A 22,777-nucleotide genomic window follows, 5' to 3' on the forward strand; every position below is an offset into this window, starting at 1 on the left:
GTCAGGCATGGCAATTCATGACCACTGGGTTGGAGGTGACACCATTAGCCATGTTTCTTATGTGACAAAAAGAGCCACCAACAGAAACACATGTTGACACAACACAGGAAGTATTATGTTTGGATTTGGTTTTGATTTTTGAGATATTGTCTAGGGATATAGCTCACAATCACCTTGGACTCGAAATCCTGAAGTAGCCTCCCAAATATACAGACTAGAGCCAGGACCCACATTCTATGATCCTTATTATAGAGGTTTATTAAAATATTTGCTACCACAATACTGTTATTTTTTAAATCATGTTTTGCTTTGTTCTTTGTTATGTTGCTTTTTGTTTGTTTAGAGAGTAGTTTTCTCTGTTTAGGCCCGTCTGTTTGGGAACTTTTTCTGTATTCTCTTGTCCCTGTGTTCTAAGTGCTGAGATTAAACTCATGCGCCATCATGCCCAGTTACAATATCTTTTATTATGATATAAAGTTTTATTTTTATTTTTTTAAATATAGAGACACTGATATCATTTTACATATAATTTATTGTTCCTTATTATTCCATTCTGAGTTAATATTACTCCCACAGTAATTAGCTGAAGAAAGGTAAAAATCTATATAATCTTGTTGCTAACCAGTTTAAGTTTGTTCATAGTAATTATATGTCTACATAGAATCTAAAGAAAATATATGATTCTATGATCTCACATAGACATATGAATTCTTGTATAAGAAAGTTTTTAACTTTGTAAATATCATAGAATCACATAGTTAGGTTTCCTAAGTTTCTTCAGGAAGAGTTGTTTTTATTTGAATCTTTGTCCTAATAATGGAATTAATTTGTTTGCAGAACATAAGCATATGGAATACTAAGTTGAAATTTATAAACCTCACTGCCTCTTGCTAAATTGAGGGTTCTTTATTGTTACAATATGAGAGCATTAAAGCCTAGAGGTATACTCTATAGAAAGCATGAAATGGTCTGAAAAATGAGGGAGAATAAAAAGTGACAAACCTGGGAAATCTTGAAAGAATACAGATGCAAACAGAAGAAAAACTTGTGCTAACACTTTATATATATATATATATATATATATATATATATATATGTGTGTGTGTGTGTGTGTGTGTGTGTTTGTGTGTATATATAATCTTCCTTAGATTATAGATTATATATATGATATATTACATATTGAAATCTTTCTTTTGAGGTAGGACAAAAGAGTCTACTACCAATGAAATAATCAAATATTTATGGGTTGGAAGATATCAAAGGCTCTTTGTCAATTGCTGATGAAAAGCGATATACAGAGGTTTGCTAAGAATTGGGTTAATTTGGCAAATTCCTATTATAAATGCCATTAATCAGAAAACTAAAAAAATGCCCACACACATTCCACATCAACATACAGTCCTTGTGCACAGAGAGTTTGTCTAGAAAAAACAATTCCAGAAACACTAGAAGGAGTGGTTTGTTGTCAACACTTACTGCGAGGACAATCTGGAGGGAACTATGAGCCACTTCAATGTATTGGTAGTCAAGAAAACACCCTGAGACAGTGATGTAGCGATGGTCTTCTGGAGCCCAGTCTGGGGCAGGTGTCACAGACGTCACCATACATCCTGGTCCATTCTCCATCCACCAAGATCGGTGCATTGAAATATTAAATGTCAGAATAAGGTCTGTTTCCTGCAAGAAGGCAATTTATAATAATGAGAAAGACTATAGATATCAGTTTATTTGGGATGGACTTATTTTTATTTCTTGCTGGAAAAGGTAGGTCCCTTCTTGTCTCCTAGTGTATGTTATAGGCACTGAACTTCTTAAGTAATTATGTGCATGTAGATTATACTTTTGAAGATTTGACTGTCCATAATACTATCCGTTACATTATTATTACTATTATTTATTCTTTTTAGAAAAATTACTAATGATTTAAATGAACTATATCATATAGAAAGGTTCTTTTTTGGGATTTAAAAACATTGTGACCTCAATGATTTAAACCACACCATTGGGTGAAATTGATGCCATTATAAATCTGATTCACTTCTTTTTCTCTCAAAATATTTATTTTTTTCTACATATTTTAGTTCCACAAACTGAATTGTAACTTGACTACATTTACCTTAATGTTGACACTAATGGTAAGAATTTTAAAGAACTTTTCATAGTAATACACACTATTACTTGTTTTTTTCCCTTTCTTCTAAAAGTTGGTCCCGTGTGTACACATGATTGGTTCTGTTCTGTGGCTGTGAGGCACTGATTCCCACTGAAAATGCTAAAGATTAAGTAATAGCTGGAGATCCCAGACACTGAAAAGTAGACAGAACTGGAGAAAACTGGGCTGTGCTATTACCATCTTCCAGGTAGCAATGAAAAAAATACAAAAGACAGTTTCTCTTCTTCTTGAGGCTATGGACAAAAGCTTCTAGGAATCCTTGAAAAGTTGGAGACAGAGAATTGGCAATTGACTCAGGCTAATAATTTTCAAAATAAAGCCCACAGCCAAAGCCACCTGTTAAGTTCTCACACAAAAAGTGATGATGTCTCTTGGGAGGCAAGTCTATTGCTACAGAAGATGGGGCCAAAGTAAAAGAACTTTGGGAGTAATTTGTTGTCTGTAGTGAGAAAATTGACTGTGCCTGTTTCCTAATGTTTTCCAAGAAGAGGAGAAGTTTTGTTAGCAGAGCCATAATAGCTGAATCTATATTGTCTCATATTTCCAGGTTTTGGAGAAATAAAAGTAATACAAAAAAATAGAGCATGTAAACTACTAGTCATGTGAATCCTGCTGAGGTAGATTGTGCAAGAGAGTTTTTGAAGTGATAAAAAAACTACCATGAGTAAGTCGATTTGATAAACCTTCAAAGGTCTTGTTGGTACCATTATAGCTTCTTTGACCTGATAACTCTTCTCTATTCCTATTCCAGGCATGGAGGAATGAGACCAATACTTGTGAATTAGGAAATATGTGATTATGAAAGACCAAAGGCAAACAGTCCACACACACAAGGCCTTTTCTATGGGTTCCATTAACTATGAGTAAAACTGGAGTATCTTAATTCAGTGCCAGAAAGACACTTTCATTTTGTTTAGGAGACTACTTAGGAAATGATAATGTCTTTTGAAGCATTCTTATTTAAAAGAAACAGGAAGTCTGTCATATCCTTGATCTGGTTTCAATGGAACCAGTACCTGAACAATGGATATGTTTTCAGGGTCAGTTATGTAAGAAAGAATACTGTATCTGCTTCTTTCTCAGCCTTCCTCATTTAATATTTGGTCACAAAAGAAAACTAGGTGGATTACTTGTGACAAAGATGAAAAAGACAATGTCTTCAAAGGCAATTAGATCAAGACTAAGACATGGGAGCAGCCAGGTTCACACAGTCCAGAAAGAACTGTCTGGATTCCTAATAGCTAGTGATTTCTAATGCAGTTAGCTCAGGATCTCACAGCAAAATCATTTGCAGACAGGAGGGTCCATCTGAAAGAATTGAAAAGTGGAGTTTTATGAAACTGAAATATTAGCCATTTGTATTATTGCTTCTCATCTGTTGGGGCAGAACTTATTTCTCATATAAAAGTAAACAAGTTAGTAAACAATTGAACATGCATTTTTTTGGGGATACTTGTTGCTTTCAAACAATAACTAGCGCCTGGATGTTTCTTCAGAACAATAAGAGACAATATTTGCCCAAGCCTTTAAGGACATGCTTGTACTATTTTGCACTCTCCAGCTTAAAAAATGTAACTATTATCTCAGCTTTGATTTCTCAAAATGTCCATCTTGTGGGCTGTGTTCAAATACTCCCTCTGTACAAGAAGTTCATTCATGTTAACTTAAAATTACACAGACCAAAATAAACTTTTCCGGTTCGATTGAATTACTTGTATTTCCAAATAAACTTGTGCTTGCTGGCACTGGGTGCTGCGATTTCCACATGCCAAGCTATAATGCTAAACTCTGATGGCTAAGGATTATCAGAGCCAGATTGCATGGATGTCAGGCACTATATCTCATTCGTTTCCTTTTTGTATTACCCACTTTAGAACCTGTTATTGGCATAGAATTTATTTTCATAAAACTAATAACCAAATAGCACTGTTTGCCCATAGTTTGTGCCATCTCCCAATATTCTATTGTAAAATAATCATATCCATTTGTTTAATATTATTTCTTAAGGTATTTTATCCATATTTTGCCATATTTGCATTATTATATTATCACTTAACTATTTATCCATATTTGCCCCAGAAGGTGTGAGTAAGAATATGCTCAGGCCACAGAATTCTCTACTTTTAACAATTCTGAATAATTTTCTCCAAAATTTTATTAAATCAATAGTATAAAATTATGGATATTATAAATATTTTATAACTGAGCTGAATTGTGAATTATGAGAGCAATTTCTTTCCTATATAATGTTTGTTCCAGTAGTTAATAATTCTTTCCCATCAAACAAATCATACTTTAGTTTGTGAAGTAGTTTTAGGTTCAGAGGGGAAAATGAGCTGAAAGTGTTCTTTTCCCCTCTTAAATGCGTAATCTTCCCCCTCAGAACATTCTACGCCAGGGTGTTAGATGTGTTGCAGTCAGTGAACCTATATTCAATATAATTATCTTGCAAAGTCCCATTTTTCACTGTGTTCATCTTGACACACAGTCTGTGGCCTTAGAAAATGAGTGGTGACATGAGACTGTCACTGTCCAGTCACTCCAGTGTCAGAGAGAGTCGGTTCCTTGTGTAGTCATTTTTCTGTGCCTCCATGCTGTTCCTCTCATGTTCCAAGTGGATGGAAACTGTGGTTAATTTGATTTCTTAGCAAATTCTGCTTTGTTGCAATGTTCCTACAGAATACAATTCAACTGTAGATGGATATTTCAGATCAGCTTTTTTTTTTTTTTTTTACTTAATACTACACATTTATTTTTTTCTTTTTTTCATGACCTAGTTGCTGGTTTCTTAATATTGAATAGCATTTCATTGTCTGTGGATCTATTCAGTCACCTGAGGGACTTTTTGATTGATTTAGGGTTTGGACATTAAGAAAAAAGCTGTTACCATTTTCAACAAATGGTGCAGGCACAACTGGTTGTTATCATGTAGAAGATTGCGAATTGATCCATTCCTATCTCCTAGTACTAAGGTCAAACCTAAGTGGATCATGGAACTTCACATAAAACCAAAGACACTGAAACTTATAGTGGAGAAAGTGGGGAAGAGCCTTGAAGATATGGGCACAGGGCAAAAATTCCTGAATAGAACAGCAATGGCTTATGCAGTAAGATTGAGAATTGACAAATGGGACCTCATGAAACTGCAAAGCTTCTGCAAGGCAAAAGACACTGTCAATAAGACAAAAAGACCACCAACAGATTGGGAAAGGATCTTTACCTATTCTAAATCAGATAGGGGACTAATATCCAATATATATAAAGAACACAAGAAGGTGGACTCCAGAAAATCAAATAACCCCATTAAAAAATGGGGCTCAGAACTGAATAAAGAATTCTCACCTGAGGAATACCGAATGGCAGACAAGCACCTGAAAAAATGTTCAACATCCTTAATCATCAGGGAAATGCAAATCAAAACAATCCTGAGATTCCACCTCACACCAGTCAGAATGGCTAAGATCAAAAATTCAGGTGACAGCAGATGCTGGCAAGGATGTGGAGAAAGAGGAACACTCCTCCATTGTTGGTGGGATTGCAACCTGGTACAACCACTCTGGAAATCGCCTGGCGGTTCCTCAGAAAATTGGACATAGTACTACTGGAGGATCCAGCAATACCTCTCCTGGGCATATATCCAGAAGATGTCCCAACCAGTAAGAAGGACACATGCTCCAATATGTTCATAGCAGCCTTATTTATAATAGCCAGAAGCTGGAAAGAACCCAGATGCCCCTCAACAGAGGAATGGATACAGAAAATGTGGTACATTTACACAATGGAGTACTACTCAGCTATTAAAAAGAATGAATTTATGAAATTCCTAGGCAAATGGATGGACCTGGAGGGCATCATCCTGAGTGAGGTAACCCAATCACAAATGAACTCACACAATATGTACTCACTGATAAGTGGATATTAGCCCACAACTTAGGATACCCAAGATATAAGATACAATTTGCTAAATGCATGAAACTCATAAAGAATGAAGACCAAAGTGTGGACACTGTGCCCATTCTTAGAATTGGGAACAAAACACCCATGGAAGGAGTTACAGAGACAAAGTTTGGAGCTGTGACGAAAGATTGGACCATCTAGAGACTGCCATATTCAGGGATCCACCCCATAATCAGCTTCCAAACGCTGATACCATTGCATACACTAGTAAGATTTTGCTGAAAGGTCCCAGATATAGCTGTCTCTTGTGAGACTATGCCGGGGCCTAGCAAACACAGAAGTGGATGCTCACAGTCAGCTATTGGATGGATCACAGGGCTCACAATGGAGGAGCTAGAGAAAGTATCCAAGGAGCAACCCTATAGGTGGAACAACATTCTGAACTGACCAGTACCCCGGAGCTCTTGACTATAGCTGCATATCTATCAAAAGATGGCCTAGTCGGCCATCACTGGAAAGAGAGGCCCATTGGACACACAAACTTTATATGCCCCAATACAGGGGAACGCCAGGGCCAAAAATGGGAATGGGTGGGTAGGGAAGTGGAGGGGAGGGTATGGGGGACTTTTGGGATAGCATTGGAAATGTAATTGAGGAAAATACGTAATAAAAAAAAAAAGGAAAAAGCTGTTACAAAATTTCACTGTGATGGGTTAATGTGGACATAAGATTTCAACTATCTACCAACCAGCCTTTCAGAGGATACTTGAAGGAAAACTCCAACACAAGGAAGATACCTGCACCAAAGAAAGGACTAGATATTAAGCATCTCACAACAAAGTTACAAGCAGAGAGCCACAAGAACATAAGACCACCTAAAAAACTAAACATGTCAGGAATCAACAGTCATCTGTCTTTAATATCTCTCAATATTAATAGATTCAACTCACTTATGAAAAAACATAAGCTAATGGACTGGATATGCAAACAAGATCCAGAATTTTGCTGCAATAACAAAGACAGACACTATCTCAGAGTAAAAGTATGAAAAAAGGTCTTCCAAGCAAATGGTCCTAGGAAACAAGAAGGAGTTGCCATCCTAATATCCAATAAAATAGACTTTCAAGCAAAAATTATCAAACATGATGAAGGACACTGCATATTCTTCAAGGGGAAAATTCACCAAGAGAACGTCTCAATTCTGCCCCAAATGCAAGAACATCCAAATTCATAAAAGAAACTTTACTAAAACTCAGAACTTGCATTGAACCCCCACAATAATAGTGAGAGATTTTAACACCCCACTCTCACTAATGGACAGGTCATTGAAACAGAAACTAAACAGAGACACAGTGAAATTAAGAGAGGTTTGAACCAAATTGACTTAACAGATATCTACAGGACATTTTACCCTAAAAGAAAAGAATAAACCTTCTCAGTACCTCATGGTACCTTCTCCAAAGTTGGGCACAAAACAACCCTCATCAGATACAAGAAGATTGAAATAATAGCTTGCATCCTATCAGACTACCATGGCCTAAGGCTGGTAACAGCATAAATTACAGAAAGCCCACATACACATGGAAACTGAACAACTCTTTACTCATTAATAACTTGGTCAGGAAAGAAATGAAAGAAATTAAAGACTTCATTGAATTTAATGAAAATGTTGATGCATCATACCCAAACCTATGGGACACAATAAAAGCAGTGCTAAGGGCAAACTTCATAGCATTATGTGCCCTGATAAAGAAACTGGAGAGATCTTACACTAATAACTTAACAGCACACCTGAGAGGTCTGGAACAAAAAGAAGCAAACTCACCCAAGAGGAGTAAAAGGCAGGATATAGTCAAACTCAGGGCTGATATCAACCAAATAGAAACAAGGAAAACAATACAAAGAATCAGCAAAACCAAATGCTGGTACTTTGAAAGAATCAACAAGATAGATAAACCCCTAGAAAAACTAATTAACAAAATAAACACCATATAGCCTTTTCTAGATATTTTTCCTTCTGATATAAGTTTTAGAATTAATTTGTCAATATTCACAAAATAACATTCAGAAAGTTGAGAGGGTTGAGTCTGTAGAAACTAACATCTAAATATATTGAATCTTCATACCAATGAATATGGTTTATCTTTTCAGTTACTTAGCTCCCTGGTTTTCCCACCAATTCTGTAATTTCCTCATATTTACCCTATATTCACTTTGCTGCATTTATTCTTGTTTTTACAGTTTTGTGTAGTTCTACTGTAATTTGCATTTTGCTTTTAATTTCTCATTGTTGAAAAATAGGAATCAAGAAGTTTATATGTACTTCCTGGCAAGCATTTTTTAGCTGCATAATATTAGGATTTTTAAAAATCACTTTTTCTTGATTTTCAATAAAGAAAGTTTCTATAATTGTCTATGAGCAAAGACAATTTTATTTTTGCTTTTCAATTCTTCCACCTTTATTACACTTTCTTCCTTAATAATTAGAAGTTACAATGAAGCTGAAAAGTATGAACTAAAGTTCCTGAGATTCAGGTGTCCCCACATTGTTAATTAGCTGATTAGATCTACAGATTAGGCCCTGCCATCTTCCAACTGAACCTGCCAGAGGCCTTGAAGGACCTTAGAGTTCTTTCCATGCTATAGGACCTTGGGATCACCTCAGGATTACGGATGAGTGGAACACAACATCAGCTCCAAAGAATCGTGGAGAGTCTTGTGCCTGCAGGAACAGGGACAAAGGAACACCACCCAACCAGAGGCTGGGATTCTTTCTGGTTGGGGCCAGCCCCACCATCTTCTCCATGAACACAGTGAGGGGATAGAGGGCCACAGAGGACTCTCCACACAGCAGGACCCCTACCACACCCATGACCTTGTGATCACTGGAGAGCACACGGGTGACAGAAGCAACAGAGCTTCTTGGACAGGGTTCCTTCGGGCCTTCATCCTCAGCCAGGAGGCAGAGCTAAGACCCAGACCCCTGGGCACCTTCCTTGCCAGAGGAGAGTCCGCCTACAAGGAGGGCTCTGACCCCAGGACTCAGGAGATGAATGAGAGCTCCAGACTTCTGGACATCTGCCCTGTTAGAGGAGAGCTTACCTGCAAAGAGTATTCTGACAACTGGGAATCAGGTGAGAGTTGGACTCCCAGGAGTGCTGACAGAGGCTAACAGAATCACAGGAGGAACAAGCTCCAGCCAGAGACAGCTAGATCATCTAACACCAGAGATTATCAGATAGCCAAAGGCAAGCATACGTATATTACTAACAGAAACCAAGACTACTTGACATCATCAGAACCCGATATACCTATCACAGGGAGTCCTGGATACCCTAACAAACTCGAAAAGCCAGACTCAGATTTAAAATCATATATCATGATAGTGGTAGAGGATTTTAAGAAGAGCATTAATAACTCACTTACAGAAATACAGGAGAACATGACGAAACAGGTGGAAGCCCTTAAAGAATTACAGGAAAACACTACTAAACAAGTAGAAGTCCTTAAAGAGGAAATACAAAAATCCCTTAAATAATTACAGGAAAACACAACCAAACAGGTGAAGGAATTGAACAAAATCATCAAAGATCTAAAATTGGAAGTAGAGACAATGAAGAAAACTCAAAAGGAGACAAGTCTGGAGATAGAAACCCTAGGAAAGAGGTCAGGAGTCATAGATGAAAGAATCACCAACAGAATATAAGAAAAAGAATAGAGAATATCAGATGCAGAAGGTTCCATAGGGAACATGGACACAACAATCAAAGAAAATACAAAATGCACAAAGATCCTAACTCAAAACATCCAAAAAATCTAGGACAAAATGACAAGACCAAACCTACGGATAATAGGAACAGATGAGAATGAAGATTTTTCAGCTTAAAGGACCAGGAAATATCTTCAACAAAATTATAGAAGAAAACTACCCTAACCTAAAGAAAGGGATGCCCATGTACATACAAGAAGGATACAGGACACCAAATAGACTGGACCAGAAAAGAAATTCCTCCCAACACATTATAATCAGAACAACAAATGTACTAAATATAGACAGAATATTAAAAGCAGTAAGGGAAAAAGGTCAAGTAACATATAAAGGCAAACCTACTGGAATTACTTCAGACTTCTCACCAGAGACTATGAAAGCCAGAAGATCCTGGACAGATATTATACAGACCCTAAGAGAAAATAAATGCCAGCCCAGGCTACTATACCCAGCAAAACTCTCAATTACCATAGATGGAGAAACCAAAGTATTCCATGACAAATCAAAATTCACACAATGTCTTTCCACAAATCCAGCCCTTCAAAGGATAATTTAAAGGGAAAACACCAACACAAAGAAGGAAACTACACCCCAGAAAAAGCAAGAAAGTAATCCTTTAAAAAACCTAAAAGAAGACAGTCACAAGAACAGAATCCCAGCTTTAACAACAAAAATAACAGTAAGCAACAATTATTTTTCTTTAATTTCTCTTAACATCAATGGACTCAATTCCTCAATAAAAAGACATAGACTAAAAGACTGGCTACACAAATAGGACCCAACATTTTGCTGCTTACAGGAAACCCACTTCATGTACAAAGACAGTCACTACCTCAGAATAAAAGGATTGAAAACAATTTTCCAAGCAAATGGTCCAAAGAAACAAGCTGGAGTAGCCATTCTAATGTCGAATAAAAATGGCTTCCAACCCAAAGTTATCAAAAAAAGACAAGGAGGGGCACTTTATATTCATCAAAGATAAAATCTACCAAGACTAACTCTCAATTCTAAATATCTATGCTCCAAATGCAAGGGTAGCCACATTCATTAAATAAAAATTAGTAAAGCTCAAAGCACACATTGTACCTCACACAATAATGGTGGGAGACTTCAACACTCCATTCTCACCAATGGAAACAGAAACTAAACAGAGACTCATGGACACTAACAGAAGTTATGAAACAAATGGCTTTAACAGATATCTACAGAACATTTTATCCTAAAACAAAAGGATATACCTTCTTCTCATCACCTCATGGTACCTCCTCCAAAATTGACCATATAATCAGCCAGAAAACAGGCCTCAAAAGATACAAAAATATTGAAATTATCCCATGCATCCTATCAGATCACCACTGACTAAGGCTGACCTTCAATAACAGCATAAATAATAGAAAGCCAACATTCACGTGGAAACTGAACACTCTACTCAATGATACCTTGATCAAGGAAGAAATAAAGAAAGAAATTAAAGACTTTTTAGAGTTTAATGAAAATGAAGCCACAACATACCCAAACTCATGGGACACAATGAAAGCAGTCCTAAGAGGAAAACTCATAGCCCCGAATGCTTCCAAAAAGAAACTAGAGAGAGCATACACTAGCAGTCTGATAGCACACTAGAAGCTCTAGAAGGAAAGGAAGCAAATTCACACAAGAGAAGTAGACGGCAGGAAATAATCAAACTCAGGATTGAAATCAACCAAGTGGAAACAAAAAGAACCATACAAAGAACCAACCAAACCAGGAGCTGGTTCTTTGAGAAAATCAACAATATAGATAAACCCTTATCGAGACTCACTAGAGGGCACAGGGTCAGCATCATAATTAACAAAATCAGAAATGAAAACGGAGACATAACAACAGAACCTGAGGAAATCCAAAATATCATCAGATCGTACTACAAAAGGCTATACTCAACAAAACTGGAAAACCTGGATGAAATGGACAACTTCCTAGGCAGATATGAGGTACCAGAGTTAAATCAGGATCAGATTAATGATCTAAACAGTCCAATATCTCCTAAAGAAATAGAAGCAGTCACCCCCCCCCCCCAAAAAAAAATCCCAGGACCAGATGGGTTTAGTGCAGAGTTCTATCAGACCTTCAAAGAAGACCTAATTCCAACTCTCCTCAAACTATTCCACAAAATAGAACCAGAAGGTACTCTACCCAATTTATTCTATTAAGCCACAATTACTCCAATACCCATGCCACATAAAGATCCAACAAAGAAAGGGAACTTCAGACCATATTCCCTTATCAATATCAATGCAAAAATACTCAATAAAATCCTCACAAACTGAATCCAAGAACACATCAAACTGATCATCCATCAAGGTCATGTAGGCTTCATTGCAGGCATGCAGAGATGGTTTAATATATGGAAATCCATCAACGTAATCCAATATATAAACAAATTCAAAGACAAAAATCACATGATTATCTCGTTAGATCCTGAGACAGCATTTGACAAAATCCAACACCCCTTGATGATAAAAGTCATGGAAAGATCAGGAATTCAGGAATTCAAGGCCCATACCTAAACATAATAAAAGCAATATATATATATATATATATATATATATATATATATATATATATATCAAACCAGTAGCCAACATCAAAGTAAATGGAGAGAAGCTGGAAGCAATCCCACTAAAATCAGGGACTAGACAAGGCTGCCCACTTTCTCCCTAACTAGTCAATATAATACTTGAAGTCCTAGCCAGAGCAATTCGAATAAAAAAGGAGATCAAGTGGATACAAATTAGAAAGCAAGAAATCAAAATATCCATGCAGATGATATTATAGTATATATAAGTGACCCTAAAAATTCCACCAGAGAACTCATAAACCTGATAAACAGCTTCAGTGCAGTAGCTGGATATAAAATTAACTCAAACAAATCATTGGCCTTTCTTTGCACAAAGGATAAACAGGATGAGAAAGAAATTAGGGAAACAACACCCTTCACAATAGTCACAAAAAATATAAAATACCTTGGTGTGACTCTAACTAAGGATGTGAAAGATCTGTGTAACAAGAACTTCAAGACTCTGAAGAAAGAAACTGAGGAAGATCTCAGAAGATGGAAAGATCTCCCATGCTCATGGATTGGCAGGATTAATAAAATAAAAATGGCTATCCTGCCGAAAACAATCTACAGATTCAATGCAATTCCCATCAAAATTCCAACTCAATTCCTCACTAAGTTAGAAAGGGCAATTTGCAAATTCATCTGGAATAACAAAAAACCTTGGATGGCAAAAACTATTCTCAACAATACAAGAACCTCTGGTGGAATCACCATGCCTGACCTCAAGCTGTACTACAGAGCAATTGTGATAAAAACTGCATGGTACTGGTACAGGGACATACAGGAAGACCAATGGAATAGAATTGAAGACCCAGAAACGAACCTACACACCTATGGTCACTTGATGTTTGACAAGGGAGCTAAAACCATCCAGTGGTAAAAGACAGCCTTTTCAACAAATGGTGCTTGCTTAAATGGCAGTTATTATATAGAAGAATGCGAATTGATCCATTCTTATCTCCTTGTACAAAGCTCAAGTCTAAGTGGATCAAAAACCTCCACATAAAACCAGAGACACTGAAATTTATAGAGGAGAAAGTGGGAGAAAGCCTCGAAGATATCTGACCGAGGGAAAAATTCCTGAACAGAACAGCAATGGCTTTTGCTTTAAAATCTAGAATCAACAAATGGGACCTCATAAAATTGCAAACCTCCAGTAAGGCAGAAGATACTGTATATATGACAAAAAGGCCACCAACTGTTTGTGAAAGGATTTTTACCAATCCTAAATCTGATAGGGAACAACTACCCAATATATACATAGAGCTCAAGAAGCTGGACTCCAGAAAGTCAAATAACCTCATTAAAAATGGGGTACAGAGTTAAACAAAGAATTCTCAACTGAGGATACCTAAGGGCTGAGAAGCACTTGAAAATATGTTCAACATCCTTAATCATTATTGAAATGCAAATAAAAACAACCGTGAGATTCCACCTCACAGCAGTCAGAATGGCTAAAATATATAATTCAGGTGATGCTGGCAGGCAGATTGCAGGCAGATGCTGGCAAGGATGTGGAGAAAGAGGAACACTCCTCCATTGTTGGTGGGATTGCAAGCTTTTGTATAACCCCTCTGGAAATCAATCTGTCAGTGCCTCAGAAAATTGGACATAGTACTACTGGAGGATCCACCAATACCTTTCCTGGGCATATATCCAGAAGATGTTCCAACTGGTGATAAGAACAGTGTCTCTGGTTTTATGTGGAGTTCCTTGATCTATTTGGACTTGAGCTTTGTACAGGGAAATAAGAGTGGATCAAGTTGCATTATTCTACATGTTCATGTTGACTTCCAGTTGAACCAACACTATTTTTTGAAAATGCTGTCTTTTGTTATATTGGATGTTTTTAGCTCCTTTGTTAAAGATCAAGTGGCCATAGGTGTGTGGGTGCATTTCTAGGTCTTCCAAACTATTCCATTGATCTCCCTGCCTGTCTCTGTACCAATACCATGCAGTGTTTATAAGTATTGATTGGCAGGATTAATATAGTAACTTTTTTTCTTTTGTCTTTTAAGAATGTGCTCTAAGAATGTGCAATACAAAGTGGAATTTAGATGGATTGGACTGGAAAATGAATGTAACCAGTCATCTGCTGTTGAAAGAACTCAACCCACTTTAGGAATGTTAGTCAGACTGCAAGGATAAATTTAAGTAGAAAGATGTATCAAAGATCCAGAGATGGTTTAACACATCATCCAGAGATTAGCCTTATCCACCCACTCACCCCCTGCTTTCTTTGGTATTAAAGACCATAGATCTGTACATTGTCACTGAGGAGACCTAATTTATCTTGCTGTCATGGAGACTTCCTGCTAGCTAAGTTTCCCTGAATGGATCTTAGAATGGTATTCTTCATTCTTTAGTCTTGATTCTGGAAGGAAGCTTTCTCAATAAGCACACTGATCTGATGTATTATGTTAAATCATTTTAAGTATTGAATCAGCATCGCTCTACTAAGATAATTCATTCTTTATTATGGTCTATAATTCTTTTTATTCATTATTAGAATTGATTTGTAGCTATGTTGACATGGTAGTTCTTTTTCCAATGTCTTTGAATTTGAAACTGAAGTAATGCTAGCTAGATATAGAAGGAAGGTATGTTCTCTGATCCTACCTTCTGCAAGAGGTAAAAATTAATTGGTATAAGTTCTTTTTAACATGTTTGGACAAATTCACCATTTAGGCTGGGTTCTTATCTTGAAAGGTTGTTATTGATTTAATTTTTGTTAATAGATATCAGACTATTCAAATTTTTTATCATATATTGAGTTTATCAAGACAATTGAATTTGTGGATGCAGAATTATTAATAATGTTACATTATGGCCGCTTTTATTGTCCATAGATGTATAGTAATATTCCTGTTCATTTAGGGCATTAGGATTTGTTCTCTCTCATGCTCTCTCCCTCTCTTTCTTTCTTTCATTCTCTCATACTCACAAACACACAGACACATCACACTTACACACATACACGTTACACTAAATTCATTTAAACTATTTTTCAAACAGAAAGCTTTTCATTGTATTGTTTTTCCCTGTAGATTTCTTGTTTTTAACATTATTGATATCACTTCTAAATAAAAAATAATTTTCTTCTTAATTTGAAATCATTTTGCTCTTCTTGTACTGAAGTGTTAAATAAGAAACTTAGGGTATTGATCTTAGGTCTTTTTTCTTAGCTTTCAGTGCTATAAATTCCCTCATAAGTTGTTATAAATTTTCCTGCATTCCATATGTTTTGAATTCCATATGTTCTAATTTTTGTTTTCAGTTTTATTTACCCTAAAATATTAAAATATATATATATATATATATATATACACATATACAAGCATATGTTTATACATATACATATATGAACATGAATATACACATATACAGCTATTCCATCATATTATTTTAGTATATTCAAAAGTCTATCTATTGTCCAGTGCCAGCCCTGACAATTTTAAGGGTCAGCTCTGAAAATACACCCATACAAGTAATACATAAATACCCATACAAAAAATACCAGTACAAGTAATATTATATGAACTGAGAAGTTTATATTAATAATATTTTATAAATATGTGAATACAACAATTAGTGCAAAAGGAGGCTGCAAATTTTAAGTATTGCTGGTGGGCATATATGGAATATTTTGGAGGAAGGAAAGGAAAGGGAAAATACTGTAATCATATAATCTCACAAATAAAATATAAAACTATATGTAACTTCAAAAAACTCTGGATAGTGCTTATTAGTTCTGTACTGATGAACAGAATTGTAAAGACTAATTCAAAATTAATTTTCCTATGATAGCCTATTTAACATAATTCTGTTTTATTTTTATATGTTTGTTCTTTCGCTTGAGGTCTATTACCTGGAACAGCCCTGGCTTCAAGTTCTTTTGGGTTGCATAGCACTTTAATGCATATTTGTTTATTATTATTTTGAACTAGATCAATATTGTGGTGATGGTCTTACAGTCCTATACATGTATTTCTAGCTATGATATTTCTCCTTTGTCTTTCTTTCTTCCTTTCAAACTCTCCAACATACCCTTCTACTTTTCCAAATTCATGGCCTCTTCATTCATTAATTGTTGTTTTCTGGTCATGTTTATGTGTATGCACATGTATTCCCATGCATAGCCTCATCATTCCATACAAAGTTTTTTTGGGTTTATGTTTTTAGGGGTGACTGCTTCATATTTGACAACCAACTGGTGATTTTTTTCCTTGGGTCAGTAACATCTCCTCTTTAAGTTTTACTCAGTTACTTCTAGTTCTTTATGTAGGGTGGACCCCATTCACTTTGGCATAGGTGTTCCTATTCAGCTCATGTTTTGGCAGTCATGTTGGTGAGACTTTATGGGTGTGGCATTACTGGGAGACACACTCTCACAGCAGAATCCCTGATTCTCTGGCTCTTGCAACCTTTCTTAACTCTCTCCTGAAATGCTTCATGGCAGATTCTACCTTTGATGAATAGAAGTGGATATGATAAATGACTAATCATAACGGGATCCCTCTTAGATAAGATGCCCAGTTTCTTGTACCTGTCCAAGATTACTTTAATGTTCACCTCAGCTATTTTAAACTCTAGATAGGATAGTGTTTAGACAGGCTCTGACCTATATTTCCCTAGAGTTTTGACTTTTGCAAGCTTACAATATAATTTCCTTACACTTCTATCCAGGTGTAAATTCCCTACTACTCAGTGGTAGTTTTTAGAGAGTTTGGGAATCAAATCTGTAAAAATATGATTGTAAAGGTCAATAATAGTCCTTTGTCATAGGTGAAGTTCATCCTTCTTGAAAACAATGTGAGTCTACTATACTAATTGGTAAGAGACAAATAAGACAAACACAGATAGACTGATAACATTGACTTATCTCTCTTTCAACTATGTTCTAATATTTTTCTATCATTTATAATCTGCTACCCTTTATTTAAATAGCGTTGAAGTCAATCTGTCTCCCCTATTATAAAGTGGGAAATACCATTTAAGTCTTTATTCAAAAACTCAATAGCATTCTAGGTCTATTTAACTTGGAATTTATGACAGTTCAACTAAAGTTTCTCTCCCCTACTGCAGTAGTTCAAGTACAATTTATTTGCCATTTTAAAATACATGTCAAGAGTAATTTCTCTTGAACATTTCTCATGTCTTTTTCTTATCTCATTTCTTTTTTCATTATGCAAAAATATAAAACTCATTGTTTCCTTAAGAATAGGTGAATGATTTTGTGTCTAATGTGCTTTTTTGTATTTTTATATTAATTAATATTTTACCTGGATATACTTCTTGTTTGATGGTCATTCTTTTTCTCATAGAATGTATGGGTCATTTTTTATTATATTCCAGTTTTAATCCTACAGATAAAAAGTCTTATGCCAAAACCAATTCAGGAAACTTTTGCTTAATAGCTATAGTTTGTTTAGAGAACAAAAGAAATCCACTAGTGTTAGGTGGATGCTTTGTAAAGTTCATAGAGATTTGAGAATGTGCTAGTCTGTCAAGAGCTAAGATGTGAACTTCCCTTTGAATGACAATTCTTAAGAATTAATAACTGAAAAACATCTCTAGAAGAAATTACATCATGATGGAAATCCAAGGAGGTGTTGATATTGATAAAGTGGAATGGACTGGCTATTTTGTTTTCTGTAGATTGGATCTGAAATAAAAAGGGTATTAAGGACTTAGTAGTCAAGAACATGATAAAGTACTGGAACATGAGAGAGATTGAAAATTCGATCATTGTGGGCATGACTTGAAGATATACTGGTTCCTTCTTTCCATTTCTGCATCTTGACCACATAATATGCAGCTTTGCTCCACCAACTCCTCCCCATGAGATGCTACCATATCATAACTTGAAAAGCATTGGAGGCAAATTATTGAACTTAAACCTCAAAAACTATGGGTCAAAATAAATATTTCCTCCTTTCAAGCTGATTTTCTAAAGTATGTGTTATGATGGAAAGTTAATTCCTCTTACACAGAGTTTTAACCCAGCAACATGGCTTTTCTGGCAAGGGATCACATTCAAAGACTCTCCAGGTATGTGTTATCTGGCTAGATTCTCAGCACCCCTTCCCACTCTCCATCTTGTGTTCATTCTGGTATTTCTTCCAAGATATCACTTGAGCCTTGGTGGGCAGGGGTAGTGAAGGATGAAATTTAAACAGTCTTGTGTGAAAGTTCATGTGTTCAGTGATTGAACCATAAATTATAAATTCTTGACTGTGAAACAGACAATTGTTAGGTCATTTGGGGATTCTATTTTAATGACAATAGCAATTCCTGAATGTGATTTGCTTCGTGCGTAATAGCTGGTTATTTAATTCTTGTGCATTTGTAAATTGAGCACAAAATTATGACTCCTGACACATTAAACAAGTCTTGATAGTACAACACAAGGTAGAAAATAATAAACGAAATTTTTACATACATGATAGATTTCCAGCAAAAAAGCCAAACCAGCTCAGAATTATAAGATATAGAAATATCTAAATCTAAGAAAATCTTTCATAATTATATGCTTAGATGAGAATAGTGTCAAATTTTTAAATCAGTATATTTATTTACATCTCTTAGTAAGTTTTCAAAAGTTCATATGTAAGGACCCCATTATTGGTCATGTCATTTTTCAAAACAATGCTGTACACAAAAGCTGTTATTAACACAAAAACTTTGTTTCTGACAGGGGCGTTATGTATTCAAGTCATTGCAAGAAGCTTAATTGCTCAACAAATAATAAGCATTTCATTTAAAAAAGTTGACAAGGAAATGAGAAAATGATAGCAGTGACATTTTAGAATTTGAATAGAAAGCTAAACTTAACTCTCACAGCAAATGGCATTTGAAGAAGAGTCTGTTATGAGAGTAGGTACACCAGAACTAATATTGTAGATATGCGAATGTGGAGAGTAAGAGTTAAGGTGTAGTAAGAAACTCTAAGTTAGTATCTTGAATTCCTGGAGTTTTCCATAACCTTTTCCTTCTCAATTAAAAAACAAACAAACAAACAAACAAACAAACTCTTCAATTTCTGGGTACCCTAGTTAATTTTTTTTCTTAGAAAGTACCATTTACTTAAAAAGTATAAATAATTGTCATTATGCTAAGAATCCTCATAATTTTAGGTAGCGAAAAGGAGAATAATTATTCTTTAAAAGTTGTTTACAATTAAGAAAAATGTAATTTTCAGGGTAGATAGTCTTGTGGGAAGCATTCATTTATTACAAGTAAACCTGAAAATTATTTTTTCTTTTAAATAAAAATAGAAGAAACTCTGAAATTGAAACCTGTACTTCACATTTAAATTACACAAATGTCTCATTCAAAACTGTCAGGAAGCAATTTTATAGGCTTTTAATTAGGTGTTTCCCATGGTGTTGTATGGCCTGGACAAAGGAGCCACATAAATATTTGGTGACTGGAAGAGATGAGAGGAAGATATGGATTATATTTTCCTGAGAATTTGCTACATTGAGGAGGAAACAATCCCCCAACCCTCTTTTCAATTGCTGGACCTAATGAGAAAAGAGGACAATGTGTGCCAGCACTGACCAGCCTAAGTGGTTAGGCAGAGTCCAGCAAGCGAGGCAACCCAAGGAGAGAGATCTGTAGGTGAGGAAGAAGATGCAGCACCCCCTTTTCTCTGCCCCTGAGGCAGTCTCTCCTTAACTCTCACCCAGCACTTAAATTTAAAGAGCTTCACTGAGATAGCATTTGCTGAGGACTAAACAGGTTCTATACAATGGGTATGCTGTATTTACTCCATCTCTCAGAAATGAATGGTGGTGGATAGGGCAAGTACTCCACAACATAATCCCAGAACAGGCAAGAACAATGCTTGGTGATTGAAATCACCCCATAAGATGATCAGCCACAAACTGATCTGCTAACCACCAGAAGGGTTAGAAGGGCAAAGCTGACTGATAGACTTTCCATAGCAATTTTCCAAACTGCAGCAGTAATTCTTTCCATTATGCCTGACCACCAAAACGTGAGAATTCAGGGTCTCTCCTCTTTCTTCTTGGGAATGGGCAGACTTGTATGAATGTGATATTTATGTTGAAGAAGAAACACGGGCAGCAGAGAATTCTGGTTCCTAAAACATTCTTCCTTCTTTTGTTGATTAGAAATTTCCATTCTGTTTCACACGAGCTTATGCATTGAAAATTTTGTATCTTAAAAAAAATAGCAATAGAACTGTGTTTTGGTATTAACAAATTTTATGAACACAAGACTTAAGAAATATAGAGTAGATGCTGTTATGATGGACTGGCTACTTGAAGGCTACAAATTCTCCATATCCCCCTGAATGGATGTGTGTTTTTGGAGAAGCACAAGCATATAGCCTAAAATCTTCTGTTTGGAAACCAGACCAATCCAAGGAGGGTTCTGATGCACTGAGGTGAATTTTTGGCAGTGATCAGGCCAGCAGCTCAATGAAGGTGAGAATTTGGTGAAAGAGTGGTCTCTCTCCTCTTTTCTTTTTGAGGCACTCTGCCATTAATCTCTTCATGGCTTTTGGACAGTTACTCCATACCTTCCTGAGATGCAGAGATAGGTATCCTCATCCCACTATAAAAATTATCTGATCACTGAGATTGATATTTGAATAAGATACCTAGCCAATCATCAGTTCATATAGAACAATCGCAAATCTATACACATCTGACTGAAAGTCACATGGCTTTTAATCTTGCATTCTGATTACTTCTGGTGCCATCCACAAAATAGATCCAGACAGCGTTCAAACTGATGAGACCCACCCCACCAAGATTTCACTGTGGCTAGACCAAAGTCACCTTTTTTTTTTTTTCCTGTGAGGTCTTCATGAAGAAATATATTACTCTTGAGGTCTCTGTGGATGATTGACTTGGCATGTAAGTAATCCTTGCCCTGTGCAGTCTGTCGTGCAATATCTATAAGTTTGATCATCTCAAATTTGATCTCAATGATGTGGAGATGGTGATATAAACTGAAGCCCTCACACCACTATGTAACAATAGCCAGCTGTGGCTTTGTACAATAGCCCATGAAAAGGATGATGTTCACATGTTGAGTTTTCCTGAGTACTCCTACTTAATTTTTGAAGGCCTGTAACTTTTGAGGTGTGGGTGCTGGCACATTCAACATTTTCACTGCCACATCACCATGCCACTTTCCCTTGTAGACAGTTCCAAATAACCCAGATCTAATTCTCTGTCCCACTGTAATCTGCCCATCAGGATTCTCCCAATCATCACTTGAATCTCTTCTGCCATGTGTTTTCATCCAACTTGTCTTCCGAGGATAGGATGAGGATGGTTTCCTTTCCTGCTGAGGTCCTGGAGATTACTGTAAGGCTTTCAAGTTAGTGAGTGAGACAGGTAATGAGGGACAAGCCTATGGTTGACCCTCCATCACCACAAAGCCCCTGGTCTCTAATCAAATCATCAATATTGACAGGTTCAATTGTGTTTATCTGAACATTTGGGAGCTGAGGAGGACAGGTCTGGTTGGCCAAACTGATTGTGATGATCTTCATCTGCTAGTCAGAAGGGCTGTGGAATTGAAATTGGTTTTGAGGGAGATGGACTGGTGAAGATTTGGGTACCAATAGAGTCTGAGGGGGTGCGGAAAAGGATCCAGATGGAAAGACAGTCTCTGTTAAGGAGGCCTCCTCCCATGGTACTGGGTTATGCTCAAAGAACTTGGCGACAAACAGCAAACCAAGCTGGTCATAATTAACACACATTAGTGGAACCTCTGTATTACAATCCTGGTGAAATTTATAACCATATGTGTGACAGCGGAAACCCTGGAAAAGCAGCTTTCGGCAAAAGTCACAAAATCTTAAGGTGAAAAATGGTTCCATACAAAGTTGTGTTGTAAGTGGAACATTCTCTAGTACTTCAACATGTAACTTCTTGCCACTAAGCCAGGAAATAAATATCTGTGTTGCAGTCAATTAGTTTCTTCTCTCCATCCTGAATTCTGTAAACAGCACAGCACTCTGGATGAGACCCCTCATCATCAGTGCTTTCTTTAGGCTGTCTTGGACTGTAACACCTCATCTTGCAGGTACCACTGTCTTCTATTTGTTGGGCAGGAAGACTCTTAACAATAGGTTTCTGTGGAGACTTGGGGTTGTTTGGTGATACAAGCAAGTATTCCAACAGCTGTGGCTCTCTTTGCTGAAGGGCATCTAGCTTGCTGCTGTGTTCTTCATAGGCCTCCAAGTATATTAACGGTGGGTTATATTCGCCACTAAATTTGTCAATAGGGTCTCTATATGTTCCTGTATCAACTAAATCATTTGCTTGATAGTCTACATATCTTCAAGAATGGCCTG

The 22,777-nt window shown here is 36.4% G+C and overlaps 1 protein-coding gene and 1 pseudogene across 3 annotated transcripts in view; both read right to left on the bottom strand.

Annotated features, from left to right (window-relative positions):
- The window catches only part of Nkain2 (sodium/potassium transporting ATPase interacting 2), a 1,169,480-nt gene that overhangs the window by 238,511 nt on the left and 908,192 nt on the right, over positions 1 to 22,777 (bottom strand). For all 3 annotated transcript variants that reach the window (XM_021173756.3, XM_085842724.1, XM_085842725.1), the window contains exon 4: positions 1,477 to 1,677. In XM_021173756.3, coding sequence (XP_021029415.1) covers positions 1,477 to 1,677 — 201 coding nt within the window. The remainder of the gene's footprint in view (positions 1 to 1,476; positions 1,678 to 22,777) is intronic.
- LOC115032144 (serine/threonine-protein kinase B-raf pseudogene) lies at positions 20,723 to 22,756 on the bottom strand (annotated as a pseudogene).

The sequence above is a fragment of the Mus caroli genome, unplaced genomic scaffold, assembly GCF_978045245.1.
Source record: "Mus caroli unplaced genomic scaffold, Mus_caroli_1 scaffold_9, whole genome shotgun sequence".
Taxonomy (NCBI): Eukaryota; Metazoa; Chordata; class Mammalia; order Rodentia; family Muridae; genus Mus; species Mus caroli.